This window comes from Microcebus murinus, chromosome 19 (assembly GCF_040939455.1).
Source record: "Microcebus murinus isolate Inina chromosome 19, M.murinus_Inina_mat1.0, whole genome shotgun sequence".
In the NCBI taxonomy this organism is placed as follows: domain Eukaryota; kingdom Metazoa; phylum Chordata; class Mammalia; order Primates; family Cheirogaleidae; genus Microcebus; species Microcebus murinus.
The window spans coordinates 1,026,183-1,053,847 of record NC_134122.1 but is presented as its reverse complement, the minus strand read 5'-3'; the positions used below and the strand labels follow the sequence as shown (position 1 = coordinate 1,053,847).

Here is a 27,665-nt window from a genome sequence, read left to right as displayed (position 1 = left end):
ATCGTTTTGAAGGAAGTGGACCCGTGACAGTCTGCCACTAGTCCACTACTAAAGGTAACTATCGACTTGGTTTTAGTGACTCTATTGTTTTTAATTATAGTGATGATGATTTATTAGCTCAATACCTAGAAATGACATATATTTTGTGCTACTGTTATCACTGTTTAAAGTTATTTTTATTATTTATGCACTTGTTTCCCAGTCCAAGCCTTTGGTCTTTGTTGGGATAACAGGCCGATGTTTATTATTGATATCTAGCCTAGACATTTTCAAATTATAAATAATTAAGGACAATTAAGCTTTAGGTCTGTCTATAAGCTACTCTGGTCAGTTCTTTGTGGATCTGGCTGGTCTCCGAGTGTGTCTCCAGGACACATTCTGGGGGTGGCGGTGGCTGGGAGACGGGGGTGGCACAGGCGTCCCTGTGCACACGCTCCTCTCAGGTGAGGACAGGTGTGTGGTGGGAAGACCAAAGAACTGCCCAGGAGGGGAACTCCTGAGGCACACGGCACCGTTAGGGTCAGTGGCAGAGCTAGAGGACTGCCCAGGCCTCTGGGAGGGACCCCAGGCGACCACGGCGGGTGGACGGGCCAGGCGGAGTGGAGTCGGGTGTAGGAGCTGTAACTGGTTGCGTCACACCTTGTCCTCGTTGCCTGCTGTCGTTCAGCTCCTCACGTTAAGTATTAGCGGAAACAGTACAGCATCACGACATTCGTGCAGCTGTGGTCAGCAGGAGTTCTTCGTTTGGTGTGGACGCTTCATGTGGATTAATTTATGGAAGCCCCAAGATGTTTGTTTCGAGTATTGAGATGAGAATGTTATTTGAATGGAATTTTCTTAATCAAGAAGGTAGTATTATTTATAATGTATAATCATTTACTTTGTAGTGAATTGTTTAAAGTTAACACTTAAGTTTTTACACGATAGCATTTATGCAATGGTTTACAGAAGTCATGGAATTATTTTTATCAGTGTGGGAATTAAAACTTTGAATCTTTATTTTGTCTGCATCTCTGGGCACAAACTGAGACTGGCCCTCTGGTCCCCGGAGTGTCCCCAATGGGTCTGAGAGGATGAGGCCTCTGCTGTAGTATGCTTGCCCTGGCCTTCCAGTGCGGCCGCAGCTTCTCGGCCCCCGCCCAGGCTCCCCACAGCCCTGGGTCACAAGAAGCTCCCACGCAGTCCTGGATCACCTCGCGGCTGCACCGGGGGTCTGTCTGTGGGTGTGTCATGGGCCAAGTGCTCGGAGCTGGAGGTTCCTGCCAGGACACGGGGTGGCACGTGAGGCCCTGGCCCCATGCGGCAGGAGGGTGCAAGGTGGGCTCGGCCTCACCAGGTGTGACTTACCTGTGGGCTTTGCGTGGCGGATGCCGTGCTGGGCGAGCAGACTTCTGAGCCTCTTTACCTCCTTTGACAGCTCTGTGTGTGCCTAGGACAAGGGGGTTCAAGGGAAAGGTCAAGCCGCTTGGTGGGCAGCTGCCATGTCCAGGGCCCCTCCCCAGCTCTGTACCTTTCTGCAGGTTTCCAGGGTCTCGAACCCCAGGCCTGCGGGCGCCCCCTCCTGCAACACGGGTCCGTTTTCTCCTGGGGTCATTAAATAGCCGGCATCCTCGAAGATCGCCCTCAGCAACTTCTCATAGCCCTGGAGGTGGAGGCAGCAGATGGAGCACCCTGCTCCCCAGGGGGCCGGCCAGGGGTGCCCATCTGTGCTCACTCACCTGGGGGGTGATCAGCTCATCGGCCAGGTCCTGCTCCACCTGGTCCCACCGCTGCTGCAGGGCCTCCGGCAGCGCAGGGTACACTGAGGATCCAACCACACCTGATTGGCCGAGCCCCGGCACCCGCCCCCCAGCCGCAGCCCAGCGACCTACCTAACAAGGAGTGGGGGTGGCAGACGAGGGGGGTCTCGAACGTCAGCGAGTAGACGCACGTGCTGGGCTCGGACACGTGGGCCAGTCGGTTGCTTTTCCCACAGGTAAGCTCCACCTGGGGAGGGGACCTTGATGGGCGGGCTGGGGGCGCCAGGCCCCTCCTCCCGGCACCCGTCCTCACAGCCCCACCTTGCTCTGCCGGCTCCGGGAGCGGCAGGAGTCGCCGTCCTTCATCCACATGCCGGCGAAGGTGTTGTTGGTGATCTCCCACTCCTGCCAGATGCTGGAGGGGGGGGGAACTCGTGAGGCTGGGCCCGGGGCTGCAGCACCGCCCGCCCACGCCCTGCTCACCCAAGGATGCCGCTGTAGGCGTTCCAGCGGAAGGTCTGCTCGTGCTGGGTCACGTTGTGGAACGGGCAGAACTCGTACTTGTACCTGCAGGCACAGGCAGCGTCAGGGGGTCCCGGGGCCCCTGCCTCCACCCACCCCACCCCTCCCCTAAGACCCCACGTACATGGACTCCACCAGGCTGAAGCACTTGCCAGCGAGCCGGAAGAGGTGCTCGGGCCCTAGGAGAGCAGAGCAGCAGGTGAGGTGGTGACGGCGGCACCAGGCCAGTGGAGAAGCGGACCCCCTGTGAGGGTAGGGGCTGTCAAGGGGGCAAAGCCTTAAAAACAAAGCACGAGAGCTTGACTGATGTCAGCGAAATGCCAGACCAGGAAGCTCCCAGCTCGGTTCCCGTGGAAACCAGAGCACCGGGAACTGGCTGAGCCAACCTCACAGAGTTGGTCTCCAGCAGCCGGTGAGCAGCCCCCTAACAAAAGGCCACTTTGAAACCAGCAGGACGAGCTCTGTGGTGTTTGTGCTGGTCTCACGCTGCCTACCCAGGGCTCAGGAGGGCCCGTGGCTGCCTGGGAAGGCAGCAGGGCCTTAGGGCCGGGTGGACACATGACAGACCACGGAGAGCCCAGCAGCAGCTGGGGGTGCTCAGAGACACTCAGAGCAGCCACGCACACAGGGACCTGGGGACAGTCACCTTGAACCTCAGGCTGACCCTGAGGCTCAGGACATACCCAGAACCAGCTTGCAAAGGCCGGCAGAGCAGCCTGTTTTTCCAAATGACCAGTTTTCAACAAAAAATCACAAGGGGTACAAAAGAAACAGGAAAACACGTCTCATTCAATGGAAAAAAACTGACAAACCGACTGGGAATTGTACATCCAGCTAAACTGTCCTGCAGACCTGGGAGCTCGTCACTGACGGCCCCCCTGGCATGTCTTCTAGGGTGGCCTGTGTGCACAGGACGCCACGAGGTGACTGGTCGATGGTAAATATGTGCACGAGCTTTTAAATCTACGGGATTTAAAAGACAGATGCATAAAAACTAATTATACCTTGTGTACCCCCAACATAGATTTATAAAGGTGTAATCTGTAACGTAAAAACACAGTTGGGGCGCCCAGAACTGGAGTATTAGTTCCTGCAGGTAACTGAAGTTAAGTTGGGGCAAATTTAAATTCAGATTAAATAATTTGGGTTTCTTATATATAATCCCCATGGTAACCACAAAGGAAATGGCAACAGAAAACATAAGGAATCAAAATATGCCACTACAACAAAAGCCAACAGAGAGGTAAGAATGAAAGAAGCAACGGGAAGCATCACTACGTTCTTTTGCGTTTTGTTCTCGTTATTGTGACCATGAGTACGTAGATTAACTCCCTGCTCAAAGGCACAGAGAGGCGGAGCAAGTAGAAGAACAAAGGGTCTCGCTGTAAGAGACTAGATCTGAGGACACAAGGAGGAAAGGGCAGGCTCGGAAAGACACTCCTTGCAAGCAGTCTCGCAAGAGCTGGGTCGTTGTCCTGACAGCAGGTAAACTAAAGTCAGAATGTGAAGGTCGGCTCACCAGGGCTGTGTAACAGTCATATTAACACGTGCACAGACATGAAGTAAACACTGGCAAAACTGAAGAGAAAAATAGTCCCACCTTAATGCCTGGAGACATGAATGTCCCCCTTTTAACGACGGGTGGCACGGTGGGGAGAAGAGGAAACAGACCCGACAGCAGAAGTCACCCCACGACACCAGTCTCCACGAACGCACAAAGAATGAAACCACACTGTGTCGTTTCTAATCATAAAAATGAAACTAGAAATCAGTGGCCGAGGAGAAACTGGAAAATTCACGAATACACGGAAATCAACACATTCTTGAGCAGTGGTCAATGCCCGGGAACATGCCAGACCACAGTCAGGGCAGAGCGGTGCTACCAGGGAAGCTTCCAGCTGTGCATGCTTAGATCCCTCAAATCAATAACCTAACTTTTTAGCCGGGCGCGGTGGCTCACGCCTGTAATCCTAGCTCTCTGGGAGGCTAAGGCGGGCGGATTGCTCGAGGTCAGGAGTTCGAAACCAGCCTGAGCAAGAGCAAGACCTCATCTCTACTATAAATAGGAAGAAATTAATTGGCCAACTAATATATATACATAGAAAAAATTAGCTGGGCATGGTGGTGCATACCTGTAGTCCCAGCTACTCGGGAGGCTGAGGCAGCAGGATTGCTTGAGCCCAGGAGTTTGAGGTTGCTGTGAGCCAGGCTGACACCACGGCACTCACTCTAGCCTGGGCAACAAGCGAGACTCTGTCTCAAAAAAATAAAAAAAAAATAGCCTAACTTTTTGTGCCTTAACGCAGTGGTCCCCAACCTTTTTGGCACCAGGAACCAGCTTCATGGAGGACAATTTTTCCAGGGCCTGGGGTAGGGGTGGGAGTGGGGGCACGTGGAGCTCAGGCCTGGTGTGACGGGGGACGGGGTGGGTGGCTGTAAACACAGACGAGGCTTTCCTCGTCCTCACGCACCTCCTCTTGGGATGGGTTCCTAACAGGCCACAGACCGGTACTGGTCCGCAGCCCGGGGCTTGGGGACCGCAGCCCAAAGGACCTAGAAAAAGAAGAGCAAACTAAACCCAAAGGTAGCAGAAGGAAAAAAAAAAAAAAAAACAGTAAAGATCAGAGGTAAATAAAATAGCAATTATATAAAACAAGAGGGAAAAATAAATAAAAACCGAAAGTTGGTTCCTTCAAAATATTAACAAAATTGTCAAAGCTTTAACCAGACTGACCAGGAAAGACAGACTCAAATTACTAAAACTGGAAATGAAGTGGCCTGTCACTACCAATGTTACAGAGATCAAAAGGCTAAGAGTATACACCATTATGAGCAACTGTCCACCGACACTTGGTGGCTGGATGCAGTGGACCGCTCCCCGGAACACACACAAGCTGCACGTGCCTGTGACTGGCCCTGAGACGGAGTGGTCAGAAACCTCCCAAGGAAGAAAAGCCCAGGACCTGGCTTCACTGGTGAATTCTATCAGGCGTTTAGAGAACACCAGTCTTTCTCAAATGCTCAAAAAACTGGAGGAGGGAGAACACTTCCTGACTTACTCTATGACGCCACAGTTACCCTGACCAATAACCCTTATAGGCCGGGCACAGTGGCTCACGCCTGTGATCCCAGCACTTTGGGAGGCTGAGACAGGAGGATCACTTGAGCCCTGGAGTTTGAGACCAGCTTGGGCAACACGGTGAGACCCCATCTCTACAAAAATACAAAACTTAGCCAGGCGTGGTGGCAGGTGCCTGTAGTCCCAGCTACTCTCAAGGCCAAGGCAGGAGAATGGCTTGAGCCCAGGCTCTGGAGGCTGCAGTGAGTTAGGATGATGCCACTGCACTCCAGCCTGGGCAACACACCCTGTCTCAAAACAAAACAAAACCAAGCAACTAAAAAAAGAAAAAAAAAAATCCCTTATAAACACTGATGCAGGCTGGGCGCGGTGGCTCACGCCTGTAATCCTAGCACTCTGGGAGGCTGAGGCGGGCAGATTCCTCAAGGTCAGGAGTTTGAGACCAGCCTGAGCAAGAGTGAGACCCCGTCTCTACTATAAATAGAAAGAAATTAATTGGCCAACTAATATATATAGAAAAAATTAGCCGGGCATGATGGTGCGTGCTTGTAGTCCCAGCTACTCGGGAGGCTGAGGCAGCAGGATTGCTTGAGCCCAGGAGATTGAGGTTGTTGTAAGCTAGGCTGACGCCAGGGCACGCGCTCTAGCCTGGGCAACAAAGCTAGACTCTGTCTCAAAAAAACAAAACTGATGCAAAAATCCTCAACAACATACCAGCACAGTGAACACAGCGGTGTATCGAAAGGATTATACACCACAACCAGGTGAAGTTTCTTTCCTGGAAGGCAAGGATGTTTCCACACATGAAAATCGGCCACTGTAATGCACCACAGGAACAGACTGAAGGGGAGACAACCACAGTTCACCTTGAGCAACGCAGACAAAGCAGCTGCAAAAGCCAACACCCTTTCATGATAAAAACACAACAAACTGGGAACAGAAAGGGACATCCTCAGTCTGATAAAGGACACATACAGACCCCAGGGAACGGCCTGAAGCTTCCCTCTATGACCAGGAACAAGACAAGATGCTCTCAGCACTGCATTCATCGCTCCACTGGAAGTCCTAGCCGCAGTAGTCAGGCAAGAAAAGCAAATAAAGGCCGGTCGTGGTGGCTCACGCCTGTAATCCTAGGACTCTGGGAGGCCGAGGCGGGAGGATTGCTTGAATTCAGGAGTTGGAGACCAGCCTGAGCAAGAGTGAGACCCCATCTCTACTAAAAATAGAAATTATCTGGACTACTAAAAATATATAGAAAAAATTAGCCAGGCATAGTGGTGCATGCCTGTAGTCCCAAATACTCAGGAGGCTGAGGCAGGAGGATCGCTTGAGCCCAGGAGTTTGAGGTTACTGTGAGCTAGGATGACGCCACGGCACTCTAGCTAGGACAACAGAGTGAGACTCTCTCTCAAAAAAAGAGAAAAGAAAAGCAAATAAAAGGCATCCAAATTGCAAAGAAAGAAATAAAATTATCTGTATGTCAAATCTTACATTGCAGAAAGCCCTAAGGATTCCACAATAAATATGTTAGAGCCAATAAAGAAATTCAGGCAGAGTTGCAGGGTACCAAATTGACCTTCAAAAATCAGTTGAATTTCAAACACTGATAAATACTATGAAAGCAATTCCACTTATAACAGCATCAAAAAGAATGAAATACTTAGAACTAAACTTAACCAAGGAGGCAAAAGACTTGTACACTAAAAACTACAAAATAATACTGAAAGATATTAAAAACACAAATAAATGGAAAGATATCCCGAGTTCAGGGATTGAAATACTTAGTGTTTTTAAGATGACAGTACTACCTAAAGTGAACTACAGATTCAATGCAATCCCTATCAAAATCTGAATATTTTTTTGCAGAAATAGAAGAGCACATCCTAAAACTCATATGGCAGCTCCAAGGACCCCAAATAATAAAAACGATCTTGAAAAATAACAGAGTTGAGGACTAACACTTACCGACTGTAGAAATTACTTCAAAGCTACAGTCATTAGAGCAGCGTGTCGTTGGCATAAAGACAGACACACAGACCAAGGGAAGGCAGCCCAGAGGCCAGGAATCAGCCCTGACCACAGGCCAGTGAAGTGACAAGGTGCCAGGAACATTCAGTGGGGACAAGACGGGCATTCCAACAGCCGGCGCTGGGAAAACCACATGTGCACAGGAAAAGAATGAGGCTGGACCGTTACCTCATGCCATGCACAAACACCAGCTCCAAATGGACAGAAGACCTAAATGTTATTCACAAAAACTATAAAACTCTCAGGAGAAAAGCTTCCTCACGATGGACTTGGCAACGACTGCTGGGATATGACAGGAAAGCACAGGCAACGAAAGAAAGCGTGACAGACGGCCCACAGCACGGGAGAGACGCTCGCCAAGCGTCTGACGAGGGTCACTATCCAGAATGTGTGAAGGACTCCCACCCAGCCAGGCTAACACTGGGCTGACACAGCCCACAACAGGCGAGACACACCGATCACTCGGGAAACGCAAACCAAAACCACTGTGAGGTGGACCTCACCAGGTGTCCCCTCACACCCACTAGCACGCCCTTAGGACATTTATCAAAAAACCTGAAAACAGCAAGCCAAGTTGGCAAGGATGAGAAGCTGGAACCCTCGTGCCTCAAGGCTGCCGTGGCAAACAATCGGTGGATCTGCAAAGAGCCGCACAGAATCCTCCTGCGACTCAGCAAATCTGCGCCCAGGAACTGGAGCAGAGACTCAACCAGTGACCAGCATTGGCGTGTTCACAGCCAGAGGTGGAAGCTACCTGCACGTGTCTGCAAATGAATTACTTGAATAAACTGCTGGGCAAAGAAAATGTGTCTGCCACACAACAGGACATGCCCATAAAGAAAAGTGAAGGGCTAATCACGCTACAACCTGGATGGACCTGGGGACGTCATGCTGAGAGAGAAACCCGACACAAAAGGTCGCACGTTGTATGAGGAGGTCCCTGGAACAGTGAAGTTCACAGAGACAGAAAGTAGAACAGCGGTTCCTGGGGCTGGTGGGGAGGGAACCTGGCCGGGAGGGAACCGCGAGTTAGTGTTTAATGGCGCAGAGTTTCAATCCGTGACGCCGAAAAGGGTTCTGGGGATGGACAGTGGCGATGGTTGCACAACAGTGCAAAGGACGTAGAGCTGTACACTGGAAAACGATTAAAATGGCAAATTCTACATTTTGTTTTTTACTGTGATAGAATACACATTAATACAAAAGCAGCACAAGAACTAGAACTATGGCCAGGTGTGGTGGCTCACACCTATAATCCTAGCTCTCTGGGAGGCCAAGGTGGGAGGATCACTTGAGTTCAGGAGTCCGAGACCAGCCTGAGCAAGAGCGAGACCCCATCGCTACAAAAATAGAAAACTAGCAGGGCATGGCAGTCCCAGCTACTCGGGAGGCTGAGGCAGGAAGATCGCCTGAACCTATGAGGTGGAGGCTGCAGTAAGCTGTGATGACGCCACTGCACTCTAGTCAAGGGGACAGAGTGACGCTCTGTCTCAAAAAAACAAAGAACCAGACCTAAGTTAAGGCCTGGCAAATGCCACACACAATGCTGAAGGAAAAGATAGGCTACATGAGCAGTCTCTGCTCACAGACGACAAAAACAGGAGCTTTGACAAACCAAGACCAATGGCAACTCAGGAGCAAAAAATGCCCAAAGCAGCCTCTAGTGAGGAGAAATGATATTTTCTACTTAAAACACCCGTTCTGCAGGCAACTTGCGAGTTGAAACACGGTTTGATTCAGTGTCACCTGCAGTCCGGCGTCCACAGGGACTGGCTAAGTCAGCTACAGGCCTGTCATTTTCCCGGGCTGTCAGAAAGCTGGGGCTGGGTTGGGCCATGGCAGCAGGGAGGGGACCTGGCGCATCTGTCCCCACCCCCATCTAGTGGGCCACGGGGCCTCTGCGCTGGAGCGGGCTGTGCTATTCCAAACCTGGGTGGCACCGCTGTTGGGTTTTTTTCTTTTTTCAAAAGCTACCTGCAGTGTTACTTTTTCTGTTAAAAACCAAAATAAACACAAGGGAAGTTCAGGGTGACGGTCCTTGGTAACCCGGCGCTTGCCCTTCCTCCTGCAGGAGCCAGAAGCTGGTACCGGAGAACCACTGTCCAAGGCCACCCTGAGCCTGCCCCTGCCCCTGCCCCTGGAGAGCCTGCCTGGAGTTTAGTTCCCTGGCCTGTGGCTCTCCCCTGGGGCTGTGGCGCTTGTCCCTACCTGAGGACACAGGACACACCTGGGTCACCTCCTGTGGGTTGGCGCGTGTGGGCGGCCCCCACCCCCAGGCTCACCTACCGCCCTCAGCCCCCTCGTGCCCACCCTGCCACCTGGACCGGAGGGCCCTCCAGGCGCACAGGCCGGCAGTGGCGGGAGGCAGCCTGCAGCGGTCTGCTCGCTCACGCACATGTGTGGCTGGCCCCAGAATGTGCCCCGGTGTTGGGGGCTCCAGCCTCCAGATGCTCACCCTCATCCAGGGGATGGTACCACGAGGCCACCACGCTGGCATTCGTCAGTCATGGGGCCACCAAGTCCCTTGAGTGTAGCCCCTGGCCCCCTCCTACCTGGTCGCCCTCTCCTCCTCCAGCTCCCTCCCCCCGTCCTTCTCGACATGGGTACGGGCATCTGTGCAGACGCCCGGCCCCACTCTTGTCTGCAGGTGTCCACTCTGCTCCCCTTGAGCCAGACACACCGGGACACCTGGGCTGGACTCGGCACTACCCCTGCCGGCGGGGACCATCCCCAGGTTCCTCATTCACCTGCCAGCGCACCACAGTCTGGGCTGCCAGGACGCTCACTGCTGCCCTCTGCCGGCAGGCCCAGGCGCCCCCACCACCGGCTGCCCCAGGCGCCCCCACCACCGGCTGCCCCTGTGCCCCAGCTCGAGACCCATGGGGCTGGCTGAGTGCAGAGTGCCTCCTTCCCTCCCCGGCTGCCCAGGCTCAGAATCAGACCCAGCAGAGGCGGGGAGGCCTTCCCTGCCCCGTGTCTCTTGGTGACAAGCCCCCCTGAGGGTGGCCCTGCCTCCCTGGCCTGGCCCCACACCTATGCACCAATCGCCTCCTGGTTTCCACAACCCACCAACTTCCCTGGGGGCCTCACCCACGCCCACCCAATGAGGAACCCTGAACCCCCGGTCAGCCATGACCCCTCCCCAGGCACCGACCAGGCCTGTTCCACAAGCTCAGCTGGGCCCAGGCTCCCATCCCCCATGGGAGATGCCACCACCATGGCTTCTCCAGCCAAAAGCCAGGGGCCACCCTGCTCCACCCTCTCCCTCTGCCCAGACCGGGGGCCAGGCCCTGCCAACGTCAGGAGTCTTCCAGGCTGCCCGCTGCCTCCCACCACCACCTCCAATCCAGAATACCCTCCAGGGGCGCAGTGGGCACCAGCACCTTGCCCTCACTGCCCCTCCTGCCACTTCAGGGACACGGACTCCGAATCGCAGACCCGACAACCACTAGCCACTGCCTGCTCCACTGTGAGGGGGTGAGGCTCCCACTGATGGGGTGGAGTCCCAGGCCCTCGGGGGCCAACTATCACCTCGCAGGGGCCCAGCCCTACTGGCCTGCCGGTCCTGGCAAGCCCGCACCCCTCCTCCAGGGGCCAGCTGGTGCCACCGCCTCTGCTGGGACCTCCAAGCCCTGGGCCACGACCATGACAGTGCCCTCCTCAGCCTCATCTTTCTGCTAGGCTCTCTCGACAGACGGCAGGCTCCCTGGAGCAGGTGGGCCTGTGTGGCTTCAGGCCATGCGGTCCTGTGCACAAGATCCACTGTGTGGTTCATGTTGAGGGAGTGTCACATCACAGAAAGAAGCAAGCACCTAACACACACGCACCTGACGACACAGCTAGAGACGTCCACAGAAAAACACCATCAACAAGATGGAAAGATGATAAACTGCCAAAAAGCAGGTCCATCTACATCAAGATAAAGAAGTCAAGTTCCTGACGTACAGAACTTCCAGAAGTCAAGAAAACACCAAAACCCAGCATGTAAATGTTTTCACATGTACATGTTCAAATATAAAGCAAAAAAGACGAAATAAGTCCATAAATGGAAAACAAAGCAAAACAAATTAATCTTACTGTGTATGATTAGTAAGGTCACCTCACAGTGAAAACAATCATCTAAAGTGACTCAAGAACACGTATTTCCTGGAGTGTTGAAACCATTACATATACGCTACACAGGCAATAACTGCATTAATGACATAAGAAGCCACAGCTCTGGACACCAGCCCAGCCCTCCTGCAGCCACCACAGACCATGTCCCATGGCTTCTAACACTTCCGTCTCCTCCCCTTCCCCTCCTCCTCATACATGTGTTTACCTAAACTATCCACCGTAGCTCAAGTTACTCATTTTATTTTGTTTTTATTTGGGGCTGAAGATTCAGTTTCAGTCTTTTGGATCTAGGTTTCCAATTAAGTATACAGTCAAGTATTAACAGCACAGGTGATGGGTTAACTTCAGAATAAGAACTGGCGTTAGGTGGGGTTTGCAAGAATCTTCTCTTTTGGATGAAATTTCTACCTGTTATATACTAAACATTCTTGCTGCTGTGCTGCAAAGCTCTAGCAGATACGAGCCGCCCCTGAGGGCTCAATTATTCCCAAGTTGAGAGATGTCCTTGGGTTAAATTGAAAGCCCTCAGCAGGCACAGTGGCTCATGTCTGTAATCCCAGGACTTTGAGAGGCCAAGGTGTGCAGACTGCTTGAGGCCAGGAGTTGAAGACCAGCCTGGGCAACATAGAGAGACCCGTCTCTACTGAAGAAAAAAAAAACCAAAAACAAACAAACCTACCAGGGTGTGGTGGCAAGTGCCTATAGTCCCAGCTACTCAGGAAACTGAGGCAGGAGGATTGCTTGAGCTCAGGAATTTGAGGCTGCAGTGAGCTATAATGGTGCCATTGCACTCAAGCCAGGGTGACAGAGCAATACTCTTTCCGAAAGAAAAAAACTACACTGGTCACCACAGCTTCAGCATCTCCTGTTTTTCATGTTTGGCTCTCAGGTTCCTGGCTTTTCTTCCCTCAATCCCTTCCCCCTTTGCTGTCCTGTGTAGTGATTTGGTGAGAGAAATTTTTGCGGCACCCTCATCCTGCACCACATATGAGTTCCAAGTTTTATTACTGCAACAAAAGTGCTTCATGCTAGCTTTTCTCAAAAACAAACAACGCCCCCCCACAAAAGTCAATGTCATAAACATCTAAAAAAATAAATAAAGGGGGAGGGGGCTGTTCCAGATTAAAAGACTCAAGAGACGTAATTAGCCAAATGCACATGTGAACCCTGACCGGCCCTGGCTGGGAAACTCGGTGAAGAGGATGACAAAAGGCATTCTTGACACACTGGGGAAGTTTGGATACGCACTGGTTACATTACAGAATCACTGCTAATTTGAGGGGGGTGGAAGAGTCACACTGGAAGTATTTGGGATCAGAGTCATGATGTCTATAATCTACTTTTAAGTGGTTCACAGAATATTCACTTTTTAAAAAATGACAACAGAAGGAGGAGACAAAGCAAGCATGGCACAATGTTAACTGCTGTGCTGCTGTGAAGAGAGAGCATGCTGGTGTCTCCTCTCATTCTTCCCATGTTTCTACTTCATACTTTTAGTAACAAAAACTTTAAATACTTTTGTTCAGAGTCAGAGTCCACATAACAAACCACAAACATGGTGCTGCATTATCTGGCCCCAGTATCCCCAACCTCACCCTCCACTGGCCCCGCTCAGTTCCCTCTGGCCCCGGCTTCCCTGCTCAAGGTCCCTTTGCAGGACCCCTCCCACCAGATAGCCACAGTGCTTACTCCCTTTCCTCCTTCAGCTTCTGGCCAAAATGTCATTTCTTAAGACTTCTCCTGACCACCCTGTTTAAAATGGCAGTCCCCAAACACTCCCTTCTCTGCCTCACATACCTACACAGCATTTTTCATCACTGAGCAGTCTACATATTTTCACCTACTTCTTTGGTCATTGCCTTCTCCTCCATTCCCATTAGACTGTCAGCTCCATGAGGACAAGCACTGGTGTGTTTTGTTCATTGCTGCAACCCCAGCACAGACCCTCTTTTCGATTTTTATTTCTTATATTTAGTACTCATTCAATGTTCAAAATGCACATACTCTATGACCCAGCAACTTCGCTTCTGGAATCTTGCCTTGGGAAGCCACTCACACAGGGTAGAGACAGGCACCTACAAAGGGATCTTCTCCATGATACTACTTCTTTTTTTTTTTTTTTTGAGACAGAGTCTCACTGTGTTGTCCAGGCTATAGTGCCCTGGCATCAACCACCTCACAGCAACCACAAACTCTTGGGCTCAAGTGATCCTCCTGCCTCAGCCTCCCGAAAGTGGAGCAGTGGGAGTGGAGAAGGAACAAAGGAATCTGTAACTGGTTGTGATCAATTAGTCGTAAACACCACTGCACTCGGACCAACCTCATTTTATATATATATAGTTTTAGTTAGCCAATTAATTTCTTTCTATTTTTAGTAGAGACGGGGTCTCACTCTTGCTCAGGCTGGTTTCGAACTCCTGCCCTTGATCCGCCTGCCTCAGCCTCCCAGAGTACTAGGATTACAGGCGTGAGCCACCATGCTCAGCCCACAATACTACTTCTAACGGCCAAAAACTGTAAACAACCTCAGTGCATTAGGTGCCAATAGAGAAATGCACAGCCATCCTGTGGGGACCAAGCACCAAGCGAGCAGAATGAAGACCTATATCAACCACCATGAAAAATTCAAGACACACAGCGAGTGACAAAGTAGCAAAGTACTTGTGTAGTATCACTGTGTTTCAAAACAGACAAGAATCACAAAAACTTACTGCACGTTTTCTACTCAGATTTAACAGCGATTACCCCTACAAAAGGAAATGAAGAAGTCCGGAGATAACTAACTCGGTACAGGAACGCCGTGGTATATCCCCGTGCGCTTAACCCTTCATTTCAGAAAGTCGACAAACCGAGGCTCGAGATTCCGGGCCTCACTTGCAGGGTCCCGCGTCCAAGGCCGCCCCTCCTCCCAACCGGAGCCCCGCGCGCGCCGCCCGGGCTCTGCACTCACCAGACACGGGCGCCGGCTCCCTCCTGGGCTGCAGACGGCTGCTCTGGGGCACGAACAGGTTGTTCATCCTACGGGAAGCGGCGGGGTCAGCGGGGAACCGGCCCGGGACTCCCGGCCCAAGCCGCCCCGCTTCGCCGCTCACCCGAACGTGTTGGGCTCCTCCACCACCTTCATCTTGGCGGCGCCTGCGGGCCCTGCGGGGAGGGGGTCAGTGAGGAGATGCAGGGGGCGCGGAAGGTGTGGGGGTGGGGACACGCGGGGCCACTAACCGCGCGCCGCGAGCCCGAGGAGCAGCAGGACATACGCCGCCTTCGCCGCCATAGTTCGGCGGCGGTCACGTGGGCGCCTGCTGGGTCACGTGGCGGCGGGAACCGGAAGTGGCGTCCCGCGCGTGCGCAGACGCGACAGCTAAAGCGGTTACCTGACGGCTAAGGGGTGCGCCTGGGGTCTCGCGGGTCTCGGGGACCCGGTTCCCCGCCATGGGCCGCAGGAGGGCAGCGCGCGGGCCGGGGGAGGAAGGCGGCCGCGCTCGGCACCTCCCCGGCCGCTCCCTCGATGCTTTCGCCCGGGACGTGGGCGCCGCGCTGCGCGGTGAGCGGGGAACGGGGGACGTGGGGGGACCGGCGGGGCGGGGGCCGTCCGCGGAGCTCGCGCTGAGCCCGGTACCTTCTCTCCCGGCGCAGCGTCGGTGGAGCCAGCGGCGGCCGAGGGCGAGGGCGACGGCGACCCGGGCCCGGCGGCGCTGCCCTGCGCGCTGGCCATGTGGGAGCTGGGCCACTGCGACCCCCGGCGCTGCACCGGCCGCAAGCTGGCCCGCCTGGGGCTGGTGCGCTGCCTGCGCCTGGGCCACAGGTTCGGCGGCCTCGTGCTCAGCCCCGTGGGCTCCCAGTACGTGTCCCCAGCAGACAGGTAGGCGCTGGGGACTGGGGAGGGGCGGGTGCCTGCTTTGTCTCCTCCTCTTAATAAGCCGTCTTCTCTCCAGCAGCACATCGTTGTTTTCAGGGCTCACTTATTTGTACTTGTGTATCATACACACACACCCTCCACGCGTGGACAGGGAACGTGTCTGCCAGGTGTGCCCCCACTGCCTAGTGCAGAGCTTGGGATGGAGCAGGGCCTAGGATAAACGTTTGTTGAGTGAATAAATGAGCATTGGCCAGGTACCCCACGCAGCTGTCTGGAAAGCTTGCTCATGAGGGCCCTTTGGGGATAGTGAGTGATGTCCTCGTTTCCCTAGCAAGGCCAGTCTCCAGGGACATACTTCACCTTAACCATATGCTGTTCCTGACAGACAGCTAGTGGCACAGTCTGGGGTCGCTGTGATTGATTGCTCCTGGGCCCGACTGGATGAGACACCATTTGGGAAGATGCGGGGGAGCCACTTGCGGCTGCTGCCCTACTTGGTGGCTGCCAACCCTGTGAACTATGGCCGGCCCTGCAAACTTTCCTGTGTGGAGGCTTTTGCTGCCACTTTCTGCATAGTAGGTGAGTTTTAGGGCCCGACACCAGCTGTTCTGTGGGTAGAAACCAGGAGAATGTGAGGAATGTACAGGAGGTGGTCAGGACAGGCCAGGGTTTCAGTCACCAGTCCCACTTAAAGCTTAGGCCCTGGGTAGGTGCAGTGGCTCACACTGTAATCCCAGCACTCTGGGAGGCTGAGGCAGGAGGATCGCTTGAGCTCAGGAATTCAAGAGCAGCCTGAGCAAGAGCGAGACCCCCATCTCTACCAAAAATAGAAAAATTAGCCAGGTGTGGTGGCACATGCCTGTAGTCCCAGCTACTCGGGAGGCTGAGACAGGAGGATAACTTGAGTCCAGGAGTTGGAGGTTGTTGTGACCTGGGCTGATGCCAGAGCACTGTAGCCTTGGCAACAGAGCGAGACTGTGTCTCAAAATACTAAACAAATTTAAAAAGCTTAGGCCCTGTGTGGTTGAGTGGAGGCAGAATGCCTCCAGCTGCCCGGCGAGGGCTGGTGCCACTATCCTTGTCAGCACTGTCCTGATAAGCTCCCCAACTTGTCCTTGGCATCTGGGGTCCAGAGAGGCCCAGAAGGAGACACAGGAGGGGTGGAGGCCTTTGTGGGGATGTTTGTGTTTCTCAGCAAAGGGGAGGGGCTGAGTGGGCAGCAGATTGTAGCTGCACACCAAGCAGCTGCAGATTGTAGCAAGGGAGGTGAAGGCCGGGCAGGAGCTGTCAGGGGTGTAAGTTGGTGTTTGTTGGGCGCCCCACAGTTACCTGGCACAGCAGCACTACCCATCACTCAGGGGGATCAGGGCACATTCTTGAAAGGATTGTCAACGTCTTTGGGTTTCCTGTTTCTGCACCATCAGGCTTTTCAGACCTTGCTATAATCTTACTGCGGAAATTTAAGTGGGGCAAGGGCTTCTTGGACCTGAACCGCCAGCTCTTGGACAAGTATGCGGCCTGCAGTGGCCCAGAGGAGGTGCTGCGGGCAGAGCAGGAGTTCTTGGCCAGCCCCAAGGAGAGCCCCGAGGAAGAGGAGATCGGTGAGCCCTGGCACGGTGGGAGCTGAGACCTCCCAGGCCTGCCACCCCCTTTTGAAAAGTCTGAGGGTTGGGGGTTTGGTTCTGTCCTGAGTTTAATCGCTTTCCTCTCTTGGTTCAGACCCCTTTGATGTGGATTCAGGGCGAGAGTTTGCAAACCTCAACAGGCCTGTGGCCAGCAACCGGTAGGTCCTTGGGCTTCCCAGTTCGTGGTAGCTCAGATCCAAGCTCTCCTTGACCTTTGGCAGTGGGTGCTTTTCTGCCTGAGAAGTAGGAAGGGGGTGTCCCCCTGGAGAGGTTCTGGTTAGAGGGTGTGGGGCATAAGATAAATTTGTCCTCAGCCCAGGGGTGGATGAGTGCAACAGGGAGGGGAGCCTCAGGCTGGCCAGGGACGACGACGTTGGAGAACATGCTCCCCCTTCCAGGCTATCCCCGGACACTGATGACAGTGACGAGTCTGAGGAACAAGAGCTTGACGCTGAGGACAGCAGCAGCTGCTCCAAAGAGGGAGAGACTCCAGGACAAGGGGCTGCGGCCAGGACCCCAACCGAGATTTGGAAAGGAATCAAGAAGCGGCAGAGAGACTGAAGGTTGCAGGCGTGTGTATTGCAGAGACTGGGTGACAAGGAAATTGAGAGACATGGGAACACAGGCAGGCCCGGCGGTCTCGCCCCCAGAGGACTGGCCATCCAGCTTCTCACGGCCTTGCTCTGGGTCCCGCCTTGGAGCCTCTCAATGAAGCTGCTGGCTGGGAAGGAGCCCCTGTGTGAGTCTGGTTCTTTGCACTGGGCCTGGTAGGGGCTGGAGGACTCTTGGTCTCTGGTAAGGAAGGGTCTGGGCCACAGAATAAGTCCTGTGTGGTCACGTATGTGTATGTGAAAGGACAGTGACCAGTGGGCACGGAGCTCCTTACACTGACCACCGCCTTGGTTGATAGCCACAGCTTCACAGAGTGACCCTGCGGGAACCTCTCCCAGGCCTAGAGCCCGGTGGGGAGTGGAGGCCTGTGCAGTTCGTAGCAGACCTGCCCTCCACATCCACTCTGGGTGGAGGATTCCACAGCTGGGAGAGGGCCACTGAACACACCATGCTCTCACCGCTGCCTGCACCTGGGTCCCAGGAGCTGCTTCCCTCCAAGGCTTGGGCTGCCCAAACCTCATCACCGGCCTTCCTGCCCCTCAGGCCTGCGGAGGCCTCGCCCTCCCCCTACAGAGACAGAAGAGGGAGCTTCCTCTGCCATGGGGCTCTGCCCTGTGGCTCTGTCGGGGGCTGATTGATGGCAGGATGCTGAGCAGCGCCCCCGGCCTCTACCCACTGGTTCCCATAGTCCCCCCAACCCCCTGCACTCCCCAGTGGCAACCACCAAAAACATCTCCAGACGTTGCCCCGTGTCCCCTAGGGAGCAAAGCCACCAAGACCAGGTGCCCGCCCACCTGTCCAAGGTCATGGGTGGAGAAGCCCACCTGTAGCCAGGCCCACTGTCATCCGCTGTGTCCAGGGGGCAGCTGCTGGCCAGGTCCTGCCGAGCTGGCTACCCAGACTGGGGGCTGGGGCACACGGTTCACAGCACACAGCACAGGGACACAGCCAGGGCAGGTGGAAGCCAGGGGTCCAGCCACAGCACACACGTCACACAGCTGGGAGGGGCGCCATGGGTGCTGGCTGCACAAAGCTAGCCACGGTGAGCAGGACACCACAGGGCACTTGGGGAGGGCTGGGGGTGGGGGCTCAGGGGTCGGCCTCCATGTACTTCTCCAGCTCCTTGAGTTTCTTGACGAACTCCTGTGCCTCCTTGCTGCCGCGCCCTTCCAGCATCCGCAGCGCCGACCTCACTGCAGGCGGCGGACAGCCGTGTGGGAGCCAGGTCAGGCCAGCCGCCCCAGCCCCCGCCGACACGGAAACGTGCACTCACCCTGGGCTCTGGGCCGGCACAGGTGCAGGGTGACAGGCTGCCCAGCCCTCACGGCCCCTCCCACCTGGGGCCGTGCAATCCCACTGACTCCGGCCAGGCCGAGGGCCGCCTCTCCGGCAAAGTCGTTGGTGGACAGCCAGTCGTGGTCCATGACCGTGAACAGCACGCAGGCCCCGCGGCGGCGGCACGCCTCTGCAGGCACAGAGCTGCAGACAGAGGCCTGTCACCTGAGCCTGCCCGGGGCGCGTGGGGCAGGGGCTCAGGTGGTGCTGGGCACTCACAAGTGGAAGAGCTCGTCGTACACCGGGTGCAGCGTGCGGGCCTTGACCTGCGTCCTCTGGCTGCGGACCAGCGGGAAGAGGTGCGGCGGGCCCAGCTCCACGATCACAAAGGGGTCGCTCAGGCCTGAGGGGCGCAGCCATGAGATGGCCTGCCCGGCCCGGCCCACGCCGCCCACCCTGGCAGCACCGCACCTCACCGTTGGCGTCCAGGGGCAGCAGGTCGGCGGCGTGCAGCACCTCCACGGCCAGCCGCTGCTCGGCCGCCTCGTAATGGCACCGGACGCTCAGGCGTCCAAACCGGTTCTGCTCCAGGGACCTCTGCAGAAAGGCCAGTGAGCAGGACGGGCTCCCTGGGTGGGGCTGTATGCCCGCCCGCAGCGGCCCCTACCTGCTTGAGCTTGTCCAGGTAGAACTGCTCGATGCACTCGCGGGTAGAGCACTTGTGCAGCCGCAGCTCCTCCTCCAGCCTCTGCAGGGGAGGTGGCAGGAGAGGACACCGTTAACTCCTCGTGGCCGCCTGGTGGGGCCGTTTCATGCTCGAGGGTGCGGCTACTGTGGGCCTCAGTTTGAACTCAGGTCCCCACGTCCGCCCCCTCCCCCAGAAGAGTTGGCCTCACCTTGTAGCTTCCGTCCCGCAGGCTCTCCAGGGGCAGGCCCTGGCCCTCGGCATGGAAAAAACCGACCAGGGCCTGGCACAGGGAAAGAAGGGAGATACCTGAGAGAGCCTGGTTTGTGCTGGGGATAGGGACAGGTGGGACCCCGAGCAGCACCAGAGTCTCCAGTTTGGGGCAGAGCTGCTTCCCACACCTGGCGTCAGAAGCCCAGCAAGCCGGGGCGGTGCTGGCACTGAGGCCAGACCACTAGGAGGAAGTGCTGCCTGGTGGGGCCCTGGATGGCTGCCCTCCCAGCAGAGGAGACCTGGTGTGCCCGCAGGGCGTGGGAGGGAATGAAGGGAGGTGTCAGGACTGCCTGGTCATGCAGAGCCAGTGGGAAGGCAACCCCACGTGGCCTCACCTCCAGTGTGAAGTGGAAGCGGCCATAGAAGTCAGCAGAGACGTCTCGGTCTGCGCCCAGCGCCTGCAGGATGGCCTGCAGGAGCAGCTCCCAGAGGGCCTCCAGCACCCTGCAGGGTGCAGCGTCAGTGACCTCACAGCCTCACCCCCCACGCCACCCCCGCACATCCAGTACCTGCTCAGGTGCTCCTTCACCAGGGAGGTGTTCAGCAGGGCCAGCTTCTCGTCCAGATATTTCATGAGCGGGGCCACAGCCTGCGGGCAGCAGTCCTCAGGGCCAGCTGTCCTCAGCCTCACCCTGCCCCAACACACTCCACCCCCGGCCCAGACGCTCACCTCCTCGTTCTGAATGGAGTCGGGGGAGAGGCTGACGTGCTGCACATACTTGCGGATGTCGCCCACCATCTGAGGGAGGCGTGGCACTCAGCACAGGCACAGGGGCACCAGGCACAGCCACCCAGGCCCAGGTCCCCGGGCCCTGCCCTCCTGCCCACCTTGGAGGTCAGGTGCGCCGTCACAGTGCGGGCCTCCCGCTGCAGGTCCTCGTCCAGAGTCTGCATGCAGCTGAGCAGGGGGCGGGGAAGCACCCCCTCAAGCCCCGAGGGCCCCTCCGGCCACGCCAGGCCCCGCAGGGCCTGCCCGGCAGCCTTGCGCACGAGCTCCACGTTGTTGAGGACCACGCAGAGCTGGGGGAGGTGTGTCCAGAGGGGGGGTGGGTCTGGGGTCCAGGGCCTGGGGTGGGGGCCCCACCCAGCCTCCTGCCTGCCCCCCCACCTGCCCACTTACTGGCTCGCTCACTGTCTCACCAGCAGCCCCGGGCTGAGTGTCCACCTTCTTCCGAAGCAGCTCCGTGTAGAAGAGGACAGCCTCACACATGTCCTGGGGTGGGAGAGGGGTTGGGGACCTGTGGGCCCCTCCCCTGGGCCTGCTGCCCCCCCCCACTGCATCTCCAGCCCACTGCCCTCACCCCCCAGCACCCTCGCACCTGGCTGAGCTGGGTGCCCAGCACCTGGGCCTGTGCCGGGTCAGGCCACGCCAGGCGGAGCCAGAGCTCTTGAACGTGGCTGAAGCAGAGGCCAGCAGTGGCTGCGGAGCTGCTGTGCTTGGAGGTGGTGTCCGTGGGCTCCAGCTGGAAAAGCAGGGAGCCTGGGTTGCTGGGAGGCCCAGACATGCCCCAGTGTCCTCAGGCCTGGGCACTCACCGTGTCCATGTCCACGGCTCCCTGAAGCCGCCACTTGGTCTGGTCCCGCAGTACCTGCAGCCAGAGCTTCACGGCAGGCAGGAACGGAGCGTGGATGCCGGCCAGGGCCAGGGAGCGGCTGTCCCTGTGGTGGGAGGCTGGTCAGAGCTCGTCCTTGACTCAGACACCTAAAGCCAGCCTGTCCTGGGTGCACAGCCCAGGAGCACCCAGAAGGGCCTCCCTCACAGGGCCCTGGCGCTAGTTCCAGAGCCCAGCTGCAGGGTGGGGAGCAGGTGGAGGGGCACCCACCGGCCAGGGATGCTGCTCCAGAACCGCTGAATGTCCGCCAGAGTCAAGTAGAGCTCAAAGAGTCCCGAGGCCACCTGGAGGGTCATCTTGGGGCTCAGCTCCTCTGTCAGGACCCATGCCTCTTCAGCCACCTGCCCAACAGGGTGGAGTCAGGCCACTGGCAACAAGGAAACCCAGCCCCCTCCCAGGGCCTCCTGCCACTCCCCACACCCTGCAGGCACCAGGGCCGGGCACGGGGACCCTCCTCACCAGACGCTCCAGCTGCCGGAAGGTAAGGGTGAAGAAGTCCACCTTGAGGATGCTGAAAAGGATGTGTCTCAGCCACCTGCTCCCTGACAGAAGGCCCTGCTGGTCTCCACCCACCCCTGCACCCCAGCCCCCAGCCCCACCTGTGGAAGAGGCTGGCATAGATGCTGAAGCAGGACTGCAGGTCATCATAGATGGCGTCGGCTAGCTCAATGAGCCCAGGAAGGCGCTGGGGCCCGGGCTGCAAGGAAGCCTGGCTCATTCCGACCTTTCGGCCCACCTTCACCCACACAGCCCAGCCCCCAGAGCCACACCTGCTCTCGAGCACTCTTGGCGTTCAGCAGCCTGTCGTACCACTCCCGGTTGCCTCTCTGCAACAGAAGCCACCAAGGCAGGGTTGTGGGTCAGAGGGACAAGGGAGAGTTGTGGCAGGGGACCGTGGTACAGAGGTCTAGGGCCAGCCCAGCGGGGGAGGGCAGGGACCGAGTGGCTGACCCAGACTGGGCACGAAACACACCTTCAGGGCGGCAGCAATGTCCATGTTCAGCTCCGTCTCAAAGGGACAGATCTCGAAGGAGGGCTGGAAGAGCTGCAGCTTGCTGAGACACCTGGGTGTAGGCAGCCGGTAACTCAGAGCCTGCCCCACTAGCCCCCGCCCCCGCCCCCGCCCCCGCCCCCGCCGCAGCTGCACCCACTTGAGCAGCAGCTCCAGGCGGTAGACCGCTGTGCTGTTGGTGGCGGGGAAGTAGTCTCGGAGCTGGCGCAGCAGCCGCAGCCCAAACTCAGAGAACGCGGAAAAGCTGTCAGCCAGGCTCTCCTCCTGGGGGACGGGGCCCTTCAGAGCCGGGGACGGGGCCCTTCAGAGCCGGAGACGCCAGTGCCAGCAGCCCCGCGCGGCCACTGGTGCCGGGATGCATCCTCCCTGCCCCGGCCCTCGCCCATCTCCTGCAGAGCACTTGCTCTCTCCCACAGCAGCCGTTGGGCTTGTCCCCCAGTTCTCAACCCAGCCGGCCCAGCCACAGCCTCCCTCCTCCGGTGCCCCGCGCACCTGCTCCTGGGGCAGCGAGGCCGCCTCCTCCCAGTGCACCTGCAAGTCCTCCAGCAGCCCCAGCAGGTAGCCATAGTCCAGCGTGCGGGTCTGATGGTGGCGGCTGCTGACCTGCCAGTGCCTGTTGGGGCCAGCGGGTAGTCAGGCTGCGCCCCGCCCCGCCACGCCCACCCACAGCCCCGCCCCTGCCTCGCCCCCGCCCACTAACAACCCCGCCCCTGCCACGGCCACTCACAGCACGGCCAGCTGCAAGGGCGACAGGTTGCTCTGCGCCCCGTGCAGGCAGAGCACGGTGGCCGCGGGCGCGCTGAGCTCTCCGCGCCAGCTGCTGGAGTTGGGCTGGGGGAGGAGGCTGGGCGTGGGCGGGGGCAAGGAGCAGCCCCAGCCCCGCCCCAGCCCCGCGCCGCGGCCGCCGGGATCCTGAGGGCGCCCACTACCTCCTCGGCGCGGTGCTCGAACTGCAGCAGGCGGCTGAGCAGCAGCAGGTAGGACAGGAAGCCAGATCGCCCGCGCTGGCTCATGGCCGTGTCCCTCTGCAACAGAGTGCTGTCACTGGCTGCCCCTCACCCCCTGCGGTCCGTGGGGGCAGGGCGGGGCCGGCGCTCCCCACCTGCGTGGTGATCAGCTTGAGGACCAGGTGGCAGTCCCCCTGCACACGGGACGCGCTGGAGCGCGGTTCCAACTTGAACCAGCGGTCGACGCCAGCCACAGGCACCTCCTGGGGAGGCAGGGGTCTCCGAGCAGGGGTCAGAGACGGCAGGCTGCGCCCCTCCCTCCGCCATGGAACGCTCTGCAGAGGCCCAGTCCTCCCTGCCCCTGCAGGTGCCCCGCAGCCCCAGGGGTGTGCACGGCTCAGGGGACCGCAGGACATGGGCACTGGAAATGCCTAGGAAGGCTGGGGCACCCCAGTGCCTACCTGCAGCACCCCGACACTCCCTGTGCCCACCCACCTGGACAGGTATGTTGAGGCACCCCAGGAAGTCATCAGTGTGGTCCTCGGTGGGCCCTGCTGTCCCATTTGCACGGGCTGACTTGACAATCTGTTTGAAGTACCTGGGCACAGCAGGGTGGGCGTCACACTGGTGGTCCCTGGGGAGCCCCTGCGCGCTGGGCCGTGTGGCCGGGCCGTGGGCACAGGTCGGGCACAAGGGTCCCACCACTGTACCTGCCCATGCCCTTCAGGCCGATGACTTCGTTCAGCTTCCTGCACGCTTCCACCAGGGACACATCATCATCATGATCCCTGGGGGTGGGGGAGCGCCTGGCTTGTCTGGAGCCCCGGGCACGGCCTGGAGTCCCCCTCCCCTCAGACCCAAGGCCCCCGTTCCCGGGCCCATACCAGATGTCCAGGTGCAGCTGGTCCGTGCTGACGTCCTCGATCTCGCTACAGGGAGAACACGGAGAAGCCCGTGGAGGTCCCAGGTGCGCCAAGATGTCCAAGCACAGCGTGGACCTGGCCGCGCGCTCTGGCTCCTAGAAGGGCTGCCCAGGCTCAAATCCTGAGCTGCCACTTGCTCCCAGCTGTGTGGCCGCTGGGGCACCACGTCCCTCTCTAGGAAGCGGGCTATGCCCAGTGCCCCTCGCAGCTCCCTGGAGCAGGCTGTGGGCCATCGCCCTCCCACCCCCACCTGGCCACCCAGCCACCCAGACGGAGGGGCTTACAAGACGAAGTGCTCCTTCCACACGGGGTTCAGTGTGCTGCTCTTGACCTCCGTGACCCGGATGCACTTGGCTGGCAGTGGGCCGCCACGTTTGCCGCCCTTTCGGAAGCTGAAACGCTGCTCCTTCTGCGCACCAGGCTCCCGGGGGGCACCCGAGGCCGGCAGGATGCCCAGCATGCAGTAGGGGTCGCTGAAGCCTGGGATGTGGCAGCTGCCTGAGCCCCTGACCCTGCACCCCTGCTCCCCAGGTCCCAGGGTGTGACCAGGGTCCCCAGGGCCCCACTCACCATTGGGGTCTTTGGCCAGAAGGTTCTTGGCGCGCATGACAGAGACTTTCAGGGCGTATGTGGGGGCCTGTGGGCAGAGGGGCACGGGGGGCCTGGCAGGCTGAGCTGTCCCTCTGGACACCTGCTCAGCATGGACAGGACGGGGCCTGGCCTCCTGCCCCCACCACCCCAGGGCCCTGGCACTCGGGCCCTGCCCTGGCCAGCCCCTGCCCAGGTGGGTGGTGGCCATCCTTACCTTGGCCGCCTTCACACGCCCAATGGCCTCAGCGTGCTCCTCGGGGCTGGTGCCAAATACCTGTGGAGGGTGGGCAAGTGGGAGGGGCCCAGGGACCCCTGAAGTGGGGCTAGCCACTGTGGGGGGGCCTCAGGTTCAGCCCCAGCCAGGAAGGTCCCATCTCAGAGCTCAGCACACGGAGGCAGGGAAACCCACTCTGCCGTGTGGCCTGGGAGGGCGGCTGGAGGGTTTGTGCCAAGGGGTGTGAGTCACACCCAAGGACGGCAGGTGTGAGTGGGGCACACCAGTGCCCGAGTAGAGGTGGGGGTCGTGGCATGCTGGCCAGGGACAGGGAGTTCAGGGCAAGTGCAGGTGAGGAGGGAAGCTGTGTGTCCATCTGCCCATCCTTCTGGGAGAGTCTGTGTGTCTCTCCTCCCTAGGCTGTGTCTCCATGTGTCGTCTATCCCTCCTCCGTCAGCCTGTCCGTATGCTGCTGTGCACATACGTGTCTGTGACACGTGCTGCCGTCTGTGCGTGCTGTGCGTGGGTGGAATCGTGTGCCGTTTGGGTGATGGCGATGTCGGTGGGGGGTTGGGGTAGGGAGTGGCCTCGGTCCTCCCTAGGGCTCACCTGTTGCAGGTAGCCCAGCAGGGCCTCCTGGTCGTCCACCTGGTCGGGGCCCATGGTCCCCGCACGGTAGAGGACCGTGTACAAGGCTTCCTCGTAGAGCATCTCCACCTGCACAGGAGCAGGCCCTGAGCGCGCCCAGCTGACGCGGGGGTCTCAGACTCCTCCTGCCCACCCTCCGAGTGCCCACCCAGGCCTGGGCAGTTCCTCCGCTGGCCACGCCCAGCCCCTGCCTCAGTCCCTTTGCACCTGGGGCCTCCACACCTCACCCACCCATCCCACCCACCTTTGCTGTGCACCTGTCAGCAGACCCTGGGCACACAGTAGGTGCTCATAAATGGCTGAGCGCCCTCCCTGTGGCCAGAGCTCCCCCACTTACCTCCTCCTGGGCCAGGGCTCTCAGGCCCCGGTTGGGGTCCACGGGCTCAGCAGGGGCTGGAGAGCTGCTGCGCAGGAGGACCTGTGGGGGGTGCTGGGGTGAGGGGCTGTGCTGGCTGGATGGGGGTGCTCCAGGGAGGAGGGCACAGGAGGGGGTGCAGCATGGCGCCCCCAGGCAGCGCTGCGGCTGGCCACAGGAGCTGCGTCCTCACCTCGGGGCATGGCAGGCCCTGTCTGCCTTCCCCCTTCTTCAGGAGCAGGCGCATGTGTGCGAAGAACTCCACGCCGTCTCCGGGTTTCCTGGGAGAAAGGCCCAGGTCAGCTCTCAGCCCACGGCACGTGCCCAGCCCAGCCCCAGCCACGCAACTCTGGGGTGCATACAGCGTGCCGCAGCCTCCCGGTGACCCCCGCCCAGCCAGGCACACACACGACCCTGCGAGGTCGGCCCGTGGGGAACCCACCAGGCCCCGGTGGCGGCCTCCTGCGTGTCGGCATGGGTGCTGTCTGGCTCCTGCTCGGCCCTGCGGCGGAAGGACGGGCACACCTGCACCTGCCTGAGCACGCTGCTCTTGATCTCCAGCAAGGCGGACATGGCGGGCGACCTGCGGCAGAGAGCACTGCCTTGGGCGGTCTGCGGAGGCCGGTGGGGGTGGGGAGCGCGTGCGCCCGGCCCTGGGGGGGGGGGCGCGGGGATGGGGGGCCGTGAGGCTCCTGCAGCTACACCTGCTGGGTGACCTGCTGAGCCGGAGCGTCCCCTGCAGGGTGGCTTTGGGGAGGTGGTGGCAGTGCCACTCTGGGCTGGGGCTCCATCTCGGAGCTGCCAGGGCAGGAAGCAAAACGATGACCAGATCCCCAGATGTCCTGGTACCATGGTGGGGCACAGGTGGGAAGGGCACAGTGGGACCCTGTCACCTGGACAGCAAGGAAGCCTGTGGCCTGGGCCTCAGCCCACGTGGCCAGGATGCCCCTGAGGAGACCGTTCGGGGGTCCTCACCCTCCGGGCACAGCTGTGGTCAATGCCTCACCCTCACCCCAGGACCCTGTCAGCACACCCGGGGGGCAGTGCCCTACGGAGCAGGACCTGCCCCCCCACAATCAGCCCCAGCAGCTCTCATGCCCTCCTGCTCATCCTCTTCCATCCCCTTCATGTTGCCGTGGCAACCAAGCCACCCCCCCCCCCCCACTACATCCTGCCCTAGCAGAGTGGCCCTCTGCCGAGGTGTGCGGACTGGGCCCAGCCCCTGCTCCTGCTGAACATGTCTGCCACCTGGGTGGGGGCTGGGAAGCCAAGGGGACAGTCCCAGTCCTGGCCCCAAGGCCTGGAGCCAGTGGCCCAGGCAGGGGACACCTCTGCATACTGGGAAGCCTCCCCTTCTCCCCCAGAGCACAGGCTGTTCTGCTCCTTCCCTGTTCTCTGCCCCTGCCCCCGGCTCACACCTGCACGCGGCCTTCAGTGGGGCTCGGGTTCCCCTGCAGACCCCAAGAGGAAGGGCAGGATGACGGCCCAGACACTGTGGCCTCCTGAGCCCCTCGTCACCCTGTGCAGCCCCTGCCCTGCCCCAGGGAGTTCC

The 27,665-nt window shown here is 58.6% G+C and overlaps 3 protein-coding genes across 7 annotated transcripts; 1 reads left to right on the top strand and 2 right to left on the bottom strand.

Annotated features, from left to right (window-relative positions):
- Positions 1–974: 974 nt before the first annotated feature.
- On the bottom strand, positions 975–14,815 carry GNPTG (N-acetylglucosamine-1-phosphate transferase subunit gamma). Its single transcript, XM_012743520.2, has 11 exons — positions 14,704–14,815; positions 14,577–14,628; positions 14,435–14,502; positions 2,386–2,440; positions 2,223–2,306; positions 2,061–2,154; positions 1,872–1,986; positions 1,719–1,801; positions 1,511–1,642; positions 1,348–1,429; positions 975–1,259 (listed from the first exon to the last, which is right to left on the bottom strand). The coding sequence occupies exons 1-11, from the start codon at positions 14,753–14,755 to the stop codon at positions 1,162–1,164; spliced, it is 915 nt and encodes a 304-aa protein (XP_012598974.2). The 5' UTR covers positions 14,756–14,815; the 3' UTR covers positions 975–1,161.
- A 3-nt stretch (positions 14,816–14,818) lies between these two features.
- Positions 14,819–17,696, top strand: TSR3 (TSR3 ribosome maturation factor). The gene is made up of 6 exons (XM_012743539.3): positions 14,819–15,025; positions 15,118–15,343; positions 15,726–15,919; positions 16,765–16,941; positions 17,060–17,123; positions 17,364–17,696. Exons 1-6 carry the CDS (start codon positions 14,914–14,916, stop codon positions 17,524–17,526), a joined length of 936 nt encoding a protein of 311 aa, XP_012598993.2. The 5' UTR covers positions 14,819–14,913; the 3' UTR covers positions 17,527–17,696.
- Positions 17,524–26,696, bottom strand: BAIAP3 (BAI1 associated protein 3). 5 transcript variants are annotated; one of them, XM_012743482.3, is made up of 33 exons: positions 26,556–26,696; positions 26,307–26,394; positions 26,096–26,176; positions 25,720–25,827; positions 25,111–25,170; positions 24,876–24,942; positions 24,590–24,785; positions 24,267–24,311; positions 24,093–24,170; positions 23,878–23,980; positions 23,538–23,645; positions 23,365–23,460; positions 23,163–23,266; positions 22,928–23,048; positions 22,575–22,699; positions 22,397–22,487; positions 22,194–22,250; positions 22,023–22,120; positions 21,883–21,934; positions 21,634–21,764; positions 21,346–21,469; positions 21,130–21,273; positions 20,931–21,023; positions 20,639–20,830; positions 20,481–20,549; positions 20,320–20,399; positions 20,146–20,254; positions 19,749–19,820; positions 19,520–19,600; positions 19,329–19,449; positions 19,132–19,255; positions 18,851–19,056; positions 17,524–18,770 (listed from the first exon to the last, which is right to left on the bottom strand). In XM_012743482.3, the coding sequence occupies exons 1-33, from the start codon at positions 26,684–26,686 to the stop codon at positions 18,667–18,669; spliced, it is 3,459 nt and encodes a 1,152-aa protein (XP_012598936.2). In that variant the 5' UTR covers positions 26,687–26,696; the 3' UTR covers positions 17,524–18,666. The 5 variants fall into 5 exon arrangements, with proteins under 5 accessions (XP_012598936.2, XP_075851046.1, XP_075851043.1 ...); XM_075994931.1 differs by having other exon boundaries at positions 26,096–26,210; positions 26,290–26,394; positions 26,556–26,692; XM_075994928.1 differs by having other exon boundaries at positions 25,720–25,758; positions 26,556–26,690.
- Positions 26,697–27,665: the final 969 nt, after the last annotated feature.